At 36.9% G+C, this 10,191-nt stretch overlaps 1 protein-coding gene and 1 pseudogene across 4 annotated transcripts; one reads left to right on the forward strand and one right to left on the reverse strand.

Annotated features, from left to right (window-relative positions):
- The first annotated feature begins 697 nt into the window (after positions 1-697).
- LOC111371510 (two-component response regulator ARR2-like) lies at positions 698-5,428 on the forward strand. 4 transcript variants are annotated; one of them, XR_002698595.1, is made up of 7 exons: positions 698-1,220; positions 1,817-1,969; positions 2,077-2,463; positions 2,809-2,885; positions 3,023-4,192; positions 4,499-4,669; positions 5,298-5,428. XR_002698595.1 is itself a non-coding variant. In XM_022993542.1 (6 exons), the coding sequence occupies exons 1-6, from the start codon at positions 1,040-1,042 to the stop codon at positions 4,571-4,573; spliced, it is 2,043 nt and encodes a 680-aa protein (XP_022849310.1). In that variant the 5' UTR covers positions 698-1,039; the 3' UTR covers positions 4,574-5,023. The 4 variants fall into 4 exon arrangements, 2 of the variants coding, with proteins under 2 accessions (XP_022849310.1, XP_022849311.1); XR_002698594.1 differs by lacking the exon at positions 5,298-5,428 and adding an exon at positions 4,759-5,023; XM_022993542.1 differs by lacking the exon at positions 5,298-5,428 and having other exon boundaries at positions 4,499-5,023.
- LOC111371511 lies at positions 5,330-6,581 on the reverse strand (annotated as a pseudogene).
- Positions 6,582-10,191: the final 3,610 nt, after the last annotated feature.

A 10,191-nucleotide genomic window follows, 5' to 3' on the forward strand; every position in this document is an offset into this window, starting at 1 on the left:
TAGTATTGCCTACAAATTTCCATCATCCTACTTTTCTACCTCCTAATCCGAATGAATTTACCTATTTCCTCTCATCTGTAAATTGTAATAAAGGGAGAGAGCGATGGTGATGGTGATGGTGATGGGATGGTTGGGGTGCGAACTATAAAGTAAAAATATTAATTCTAAGAATAAATTAAGTTATTATATTTCTAAATTAATCTTGAAATAAGTCAATGTAAACATCCCTAAAAAATGTCATAAAAATTTTAAAACTTAATAAAAGTTTATTAAGGTAAAGGAAATCTTTTTAGATTTCCTCTTCATCAAATTAATATGTAACCTACAATCCTTAATGTTAAAAGATTTTCTTTATTCAATATTCTAAATTAAACTCGTTTCATTTTGGAAGAAAAACCCTAGAAAATGGAAATAATTCACATTTACTTGCATTCAAGAAATGAAATTTCCACTGTGTTTATGTGCACGATGAAATTTCAGCTAAAAATACCTAATGTTCACAGGATTTGTACATGGTCCCTCACATACTGTGTGAGGGGATGCGAGATTATTTAAAAAAAAAAATTACCCAACCCTTATAATATGTCTGGCTTGTACAGGCTGTGGGCCTGTACAGCCACATTGTTCAATTTCAGCTGGCGTGGGGTTATTTGACCTCATATATGAGCTGGATCCACAATGAAAAGAGTGTCCCACTATCCATGAAAAAAAATCAGAATTAATCCAAAAAACTCCCAAAGAAAAAAAAAAAATTGTTCAGGAAGCACATAAGCACAAAACGATGTCTTTTAATCTTATGTTCTTATATATACCCACATATATATAGCAATTTTTTCCCTCTTTTCCCCACTTTTTCTTGCAGCAAAACATTGAAAAGAGTTGGAAATCTTGAAATTCCATTTATTATCCTTTTCTTCCTTAATATTTTTTTCTTGGAGGGTGAAATCAGAAATTATACGCAGTAGAAAGTTAAGAGTTTTTGATTACTTGGTTTAGTTTTTCCATCTGGGTTCATATATGTGTGGAAATTGAAGAAAAAATGAATCTTGGCGGCTCACAAGCAGTGAAATCCATGTCTGTATCGAGTTCAAGCGTTACTCGGAAATCCGGTGATGGAGTCTCCGACCAGTTTCCGGCGGGTCTCAGAGTACTTGTTGTGGATGATGACCCCACTTGTCTCAGGATCTTGGAGAAGATGCTCAAGAATTGCCTCTATGAAGGTACCTTTAACAAACACACACAAATACGTGTTTGTAAATTTTGTTCCCAGAATTGTTCAGTTCTGGGTTTTTTTTTTTTTTTTGTGGCAATAATCATGTTATTTTGAAGTTCAAATCTGCATTTTTATTATTATTATTATTATTATTATTATTATTATTATTATTATTATTATTATTATTATATATTTTTTGTGTGGGTTTTGTATGATTGTTCACACAACAGGTCTTAAATGTGAAAATACATTTTTCTCTGTTTAATTTGTCCAGATTTTCCTTTTTTGAATTTATAATATGTGCTTGACTAGAGGAAAGAGAATTTAATCCATTAATGGAGATAAGTTTGTGATAGCGTAATATGGAGACTGTGGAACTTCATTTTCTGTAGAGAAAAGCCTAAAAAAAAAAAAAAACGGATGGTTTGCAAGATCTCACGCCAAAATTATAATGTTAGAAATGCTTGTTTTAGTAGATGTACCGTCAAATCTTCAATCTTTATGCTCAAATATTTTCTCATTGTTGGGTGTGCATGTCTCCGGACTGGGAAATGTTTTTCATAATTCCTTAGAAGGCTGATCTAATTTAACGGGGAATTTCAGTTACCAAGTGCAATCGGGCAGAGCTTGCCTTAAATTATCTAAGGGAGAACAAGAATGGTTATGACATTGTTATAAGTGATGTTCACATGCCGGACATGGATGGTTTCAAACTTCTTGAGTATGTTGGACTCGAGATGGACCTTCCCGTTATCAGTAAGTTTCCCAATTCATTATTTTCGGACTCTGTTCAACCTGAAACCAAGAATACCTGTTTCGTATAGACTTGTCTTTACTTTGATATTTGGTTGTGTGGTTGTTAGTGATGTCTGCGGATGATAGCAAAAAAGTTGTGATGAAGGGGATTACTCATGGTGCGGTGGATTATCTCATCAAACCGGTTCGCATTGAGGCACTGAAGAATATATGGCAGCATGTGGTTCGCAAAAAAAAGGTTGATTATAAGGGAAAGGAGTATGAACAAACAGGAAGTGTGGAAGATGGAGAACAGCAGCAAAAACCACCTGAAGATGCTGAATATTCATCTTCAGCCAATGAGGGGAGTTGGAAAAATCCAAAGAAAAGAAAGGATGAGGAAGAAGAAGCAGAAGAAAGAGATGATCCATCAACATTGAAGAAACCACGTGTGGTTTGGTCGGTTGAGCTCCATCAGCAGTTTGTCACCGCTGTTAATCACCTTGGACTAGACAGTATGAATCTTCTCCAACCTATTCTTTTTCTGACCATTTTGTTATCTTAAATATTTTACTTCAATTTACTACTATTTATTTGTTACTCGTATTATTTGATACTCTATACATTTCATACTCAGGAAAATTCCTTTAGAATCTAGTTACTTTTGCTTATTGGAAATACTGTTTTTCAGATATCCGTCCACTGTCGAATATCTATGTTCCGTGGATGTGTAGTTCTGACCAAGAATGGGAATGTTATTCTTAGGATAATTTTGACTTTGGCAATTTTCCTTTTCCTGCATAAGTCTGCTATCATATAAACTCGTATTCATTATGTTCCAACTCTACGAATTATTGCAGAGGCTGTTCCTAAGAAAATCCTGGAACTAATGAATGTCCCTGGGCTTACAAGGGAGAACGTTGCAAGCCATCTTCAGGTTGTACTACGTTTTTCCTTCCACTTCATCAGACGCTCGATTGAGATATTTGTCATTTATTTGTAAATGTTTTCATCTTTTGACCTGTGATTCACTTCTCTTGGAAGCTTCTAACTTTAGCAACCTTATTGATGCAGAAGTATCGTCTTTATCTAAGAAGGCTAAGTGGCGTATCACAGCATCAGAGTGGACTCAATAATGCCTTTATGGGACCTACAGATTCAACCTTTGGGCCAATGTCTTCTCTCAATGGGCTTGATCTTCAAGTTCTTGCTGCTTCAGGTCAGCTTCCACCACAAAACCTTGCTACAATCCAGGCAGCTTCTTTTGGTCAGGCTACAAACAAATCACCTGTACCAGTTCACCTAGTTGATCAAAGAAATCTTTTCAGCTTTGAAAGTCCCAAGTTAAGGTTTGGTGAGGATTCACAACTGCTTAACAATAATAGTAAGCAAATCAATTTGCTCCATGGTATCCCTACAAATATGGAACTGAAGCAGCTTGCCACTTTGCGTCAATCTGCGCAATCGTTCGGGAACCTGAATACACAACTCCACTCTCAGTCAAGTGAAACCGGCTCTCTACTGACACAGATGTCTCAATCTCAGTCTAGGACACCAATATTAAATGAAATCAGTGGCACCCATGTCTTGACTCTTCCATCGTCTCCAGGTCAGCCCATGTTGTCGCGGGCACTCCCTAGCTCTGTCTTGCCGCGAAATGGAATTGAAAATGTTCACGGAGGAACACTTGGTTCAGTTTCACAGCCCTCTCCAGATCTAGAGTTTTCCATAAATCAGGGGGACGAGTTTCCGGGCAACAGTTTTCCTCTCACGAGCAATTCAGGTATATCGATTCTCACTTCTAAAGGGATGCCGCAAGAAGAGGTTAATTCGGAAATGAAAATGCCTAGAGGTTATCTTCCTAATTATGACACTTCTGATGAGCTGAATCAGAATAGAACTCAAGATTGGGGTATGCAGAATGTTGGATCAACCTTTGACGTGTCTCAGCATTCTAACATACAAGGGAGCTTAGATGTTTTACCTTCAATTTTAGTTCAACAAGGGTTTTCTTCTAGCCATAAGAGTGAACAAAGCAGGAATGCGTCTGTTAGTAAGGCAGCCTTCTCAGTTGGGGACGGAAGAATTGGTAACACTTCAAACCCTGGTCACCCACTTAACTTGTCTCTGGCTGATATTTCACAAAGGATCAAGTCTGAAAGACTGCCAAATATGGGCTTCCAGAATACCTTCTTCTCTGAACAGTTTGGTCAAGATGATCTCATGAGTGCACTTCTCAAACAGGCAAGCCTCTTCATTTCTAAACCTTGGCAAAAAGTATTATTAGATATTGAAAGTGAATGGGAGCTGTTTTCATAACACATAAAGTTTTGTCTAAACCTTGAAAAAGAGTATTATTAGATATTGAAAGTGAATGGGAGCTGTTTTCATAACACATAAAGTTTTGTTCTATGTAAATTAGTAAGTTTGAAAACCATTAATCTTTTATTGGTCTATTTAGTTGTGTAAAAGTGAGAAAAAATATGCTTCGCCAAACATGCCTGTAAATTATTGCATTTATTAACTAATCCAAGCATTTTCTCATTATAGCAGCAAGAAGGCACAGGAGCTGTTGAAAGCGGGTTTGGATTTGATGGATATCACTTGGATAATCTTCCTGTGTAACACCTTTCCCTGCTGTAGCTTATTGCGTTTAGCACTTTCGTGTAGTCATAGTCCTGATCAAAGGCTGAAGATTCAGTTTGATGTCTGCTTCCAGAAGTAAGAATTTATCTGCATTATTTTGGTGTCAATAGCAAGCTGTGTTTATTTCTTTTTAAACTATAATGCAAAGCATGATGCTCGGTCTGGTGGATCAGCTACAATAGAAGACGATGTAGGGAAATGTGCAAAGCATACGCTAAATTTTGACAGCTTTTAGAATAGGCAATTGTAGTAGATACAGTATCATTTTCAGGAACTAGTGAATTTTCCTCGTTTGCGAGTGCCAATCTATCTCTCTCTGCAATCTGGTGTCTGCTCTAACTCAAATAAAACAAATGTTTATTTTCCAGAATTTGGATGCTTTGTATAGATTTGATTTGAATTCAAGAAACTAGCATTGTCGTTCTTTCATTTTTTTCATCATGCTTACTTCTTGATAAGCTGATTACTCATACTTGGTATTTATAATTCTACATAAATAGATCCCACAAAATCACACACTACGAATTCCAATTATGCACAGCATCATCTTATCAGCGGATAAATATACAATCAGAATCACACTCGAAAGAAGAAAATCCCAGGAATGCACAAGATTTGCTTAATTTTCCTATCAGCTTTCACCGACAAAAAGATTGAAGTACTTAAAAATCCGCCTTACCTTTGTAAAATCGTTTAAGAACAGGAATTATCTATCAGTGACGAAAAGAATGAACAAATCAACGGCTATGAAACAATGGCTATTTCTGCATCGCCAAGAAAACCGCAAGTGCCAAGATGACATATGTCAAAAGAGACGAGCCGAATATATGAGAATTGCTTTTGGGAAGTACTTTGGGCAATGAACATTCTTCCCCGTTGAAGAAAACTTTTGTTGGAAATCCATCACCACCGGAAATATTTACTCCTGTGGTCAACTTCTTCGTGAATGAAATTACAGATTGCTGCTTTCCGGGAACTCTGGGATCCTTCTGTGGGTTAGCACCATCTGTTTCTGCCACGAGATAGTTCAAGCCAGGGAGGCCTTGCATGAAAATTGTGTTGTTGACTCCATTCAATGTACTTCCATTGAAGGAGTAGACTGCTTCAAAACCTGGAGCTGCTTTGTCCAATTCAATTGCAGTAAACCAATCGACAAAAGGAATTTCGTCCCAGTTAAAGATTGTAATCCTTGCAGACCATCCACCTGTAGTCTGTGAATAAATGCCAGTTGATGCTTACACCGCAATTATCACCACATGGCAGAGGGTTTGGCACTGGGAAATGATGAAGATCGGCCCAAGCTGTGGACAAAGTAGTTCGATTCTCAAACGGGACGAGAAGCACCTGAGATGGAAGAAGAAGAGCAGGAGACTTTGTACTAAACATGCGATTAGTATTAGCAGGAAAACCGCAGGCACATGTTGGACATGGGATGATAGATTCATTGTAATAAGCAGAAAATGACACGCAGTATCGAGGACCCACTCCCTTTGGTTTCGTAATATTGCAGACAACTTGCCAGCTTGCCATTGCAGCAGAATCTGACAATAACCCGCTTGGGTCCGGATATTGGCTGGGACTCACTAGGACAGGTGGTCCACATTTATAACTAGGATTCAGTCTGCCGGAGATCCCCCAATTCTGTGGTGGAGAAAGCAGGGAGCGATTAAGATCTGGAGGCATTTTGAAAACATTTATCTGGAATGCTGAAATGGACTTGCTCGGGTCCATTGCAGATGGCAAGATTGTCCCATTAGAACAACAAAAAGGTATCATTTATTAGATTTGTGTCATTCGTTTTTGCTAAAGGTAGGTCGACTATCGTTGGCCTCCTGTCACAATTCAATGCAGTGGAAAAGTCTAGTTCCTTGTAGAACTCACCCTGTTTACAGAAAACACACTTTGATGTATCTACCACGGAGGGCTTCATGGCGAAAATAAACTCTCGTTTTGTGCTAGCAAGAATTATGAAAACTGTATGGATTTAAAAATCTAGCCATGTATTTATATAAGTTCAAACGGGTTCGGCCTGGTCCGGTCCAATATTTAATTAATCCATTTAATTAAATTCGGTCCATGAATTAATTAATCCAATTAATTAATTCGAGGCTATAAATAATCAACCCAATTAATTAATTTATCCAACGATTGTTAAATTAATTAATTTGCAAATTGCAATCTTCCAATTCTCTTTTGTGTGCGACCTATCAGGTTCCCGACCATGATACTTAACGACGTGAAATATTATTTTGATCTAATCAAAACTGATAAATTAAAACACCCTTTTAATTTATCACAAATTAACACTCGCCATCCCATATTGACATCTAGTAATGTATCAGGGCAACACATGTGACGAGAAATGTCACGTGGTTTGACAAAACCAAACCTGCTCGTTTACCATGAAACTATAATCCCTTCGTCAATATGATCCGATCAATTACGAGGTATGAAAGTGTGTCAATCTCGATTATCGATCATATTTTTCATTCTACTATTAAGTCAATATGAGTCGAAAACTCGTTTTCAACTTATGTGTATACATTGACCAATGATTTCGTTATTGACTTAATTGGACGAAATGAATATCACAATCTCTTACTATTTAAGAGTGACGAATCCTCTATTGGTCAGTCAGAACCTTCATATGATTCTTGACATACCCGAACGATGTTGTATTGCGGCTCTTGGTAGAGCAACATCCAACACTGTCAAATTATGACTGTCCTCATACAAGGCATTATGATGACCTCAAGTCAAAGGACCAATTCCACCATCGAATGTTAGAGATTAACCACTGACACTCAGATAGTTATCCATGTGAAATCTCTTAGCGGGTCTCCAATATTTTGTTCTATAACAAAACATTCAAGTATTCATTTAAGTGTCACCACACTTTAACTTGTGAGATCAGCTACTTACTTCACAAGTAGGAAATGCCACACGTGATGGTCTATCTGTAATAACGATATTTGTATCTCGTTATTATTTACGACCACGGATTATTCAAGATCCAATTATACGTAATTTGTATATCACAATCACAACTCCTTGTGATTAACAAATCACTTAAAACTTGAATTTTCGGACTCTATTATTTAATATTATTTATCAAAAAATTAATTTAAATAAATAATAGATCTTGCCAAAATTAAATATATTAAACATATTAAAAGTGTTTACAATCTAAATTGATTGGATCTATGGCATAACACTAACAAACTCCCACTTGCATTAGATCCAATCACTCGTGTGTCTAATACCATAAGTGTCCACATAACGATCATGTTTCTGTTGTGAGAACGGCTTTGTCAATGGATCTGCAATATTGTCATTTATGGGAACTCGCTTTATCGGTACGTCATTTCTTTGTATAATCTCCCTGATGAGATGATATCGCCTTAGCACATGTTTGGATCGTTGATGAGACCTCGGTTCCTTCGCTTGTGTGATGGCTCCATTATTATCAAAATACAAAGGTATCTGATGAACAATATTAGGAACGACTCCCAGTTCATTAATGAATTTCTTGATCTAGACAGCTTCCTTCGCTGCTTCAAAAGCAGCAATATACTCGACTTCTGTTGTTGAATTAGCAGTTGTCTCTTGTTTGGAACTTTTCCAACTAACCACTCCATGATTGAGAGTAAACATATATCCCGATTGAGACTTGCTATCATCTTTGTCAGATTGAAAGCTGGTATCAATATACCCATGAATCTTTAGTTCATTTCTTCCATAAATCAAGAACACATCTTTAGTCCTTCTCAAGTACGTAAGAATGTTCTTAACTGCTATCCAGTATTTCTCACCAGGGTTTGCTTGAAATCTGCTCGTAACACTTAGAGCATATGAAACATCTGGTCTCGTACATAGCATCGCATACATGATAGATCCTATCGTCGAAGCATAAGGAATCTTATCCATGCGATTCCTTTCATCATGTGTTTTAGGACACATATCTTTTGAGAGGTAAACCCCATGTGACATAGGACATAAACCTCTCTTAGACTCTTCCATATTAAATCTTCTCAATATTTTATCTATGTATGAAGATTGAGATAAGCTTAGTCATATTTTTAGATCTATCTCTATAGATCTTGATTCCCAAGATATATGTTGCTTTTCCCATATCTTTCATGGAAAATTTTTTTGACAACCATATTTTTACCGATTGAAGCATTGGGATATCGTTTCCCATAAATAATATGTCTTCAACATATAATATTAGAAATACAACTGCACTCCCATTTGTTTTCTTGTAAACATACGGTTCATCATCATTTTTTATAAAATTAAACCTTTTGATTGTCTTATCAAAATGAAGATTCCAGCTCCTTGAGGCTTGCTTTAATCCATAAATGGACCGATTTAGCTTACATACTTTGTTGGCTTCTTTGGATTCAAAACCTTCAGGTTGTGTCATATATACTTCCTTTTGTAAGTTTCCATTCAGGAAAGCAGTTTTGACATCCATTTGCCATATCTCATAATCATGGTATGCAGCTATTACAAGCAAAATCCGAATGGACTTTAGCATGGCTATAGGCGAAAAAGTTTCATCAAAGTCAACACCTTGTCTTTGTATTTAACCCTTCGCTACTAACCTTGCTTTGTATGTATGAACGTTTCCCTACTAGCCTTGCTTTGTATGTATAGACGTTTCCATCCACATTGACATTTTTCTTGTAAACTCATTTACAACCTATCGGCATTATGCCACCCGGAAGGTCGATCAAGGTCCAAACTTTGTTCTCATACATCGAGTCCGTTTCCGATTCCATGGCCTCTTGCCATCTCTTCGAGTCAACACTTGACTTTACTTCTGCGTAATTTGTAGGTTTATCATCCTCGACTAATAATACTTGATTAGTAATCGTGAATTTGTACCTTCTGGGAGGTCGAATGATCCTACTTGATTTACGCTGAACTAGAGCGTCCTCAGGAGTCTCTACATCCTGATCAAAAGTCTGTCCATCAATAGGTGTAGGATTAGACTTAGGTTCATCTAATTGGTCAACAGTATCTGTGGATTCTTGAAATTCTTCAAGTTCTAGTTTGCTCCCACTATCCTTTCCTAGAATAAACTCTTTCTCTAGGAATATGGCATGCCTTGAGATGAACACATTCTTCTCAACGGGATTATAAAACTGATATCCAATTGTCTCTTGTGGATATCCCACAAATACGCATTTGTCAGATCATTTGTCAGATTTAGCATCAAGCTTATCTGATTCATTTCGCTTTACATAAGCATCACAACCCCAAACTTTTATATGAGATAAGTTTGGTCTTTTCCCTCTCTATAGCTCGTATGAAGTTTTGTAGATCGATTTAGATGGGACACGATTAAGTGTGTAGCACGTAGCAATTAGTGCATGACCCCAAAATGATTTTGGGATGTTTGCATGGCTTATCATAGATCGCACCATGTCTAACAAAGTACGATTCCTCCATTCAGATACACCATTATGTTGCGGTGTATATGGCGGAGTCCACTGCAAGAGAATCCCATTCTCTTTAAGATAATCTAAAAATTCTCCCTTTAAATATTCTCCACCTCGATCTGATCTCAGCGTGAGAATATTTTTACCAGT

This window comes from Olea europaea, chromosome 22 (genome assembly GCF_002742605.1).
Source record: "Olea europaea var. sylvestris chromosome 22, O_europaea_v1, whole genome shotgun sequence".
Taxonomy (NCBI): domain Eukaryota; kingdom Viridiplantae; phylum Streptophyta; class Magnoliopsida; order Lamiales; family Oleaceae; genus Olea; species Olea europaea.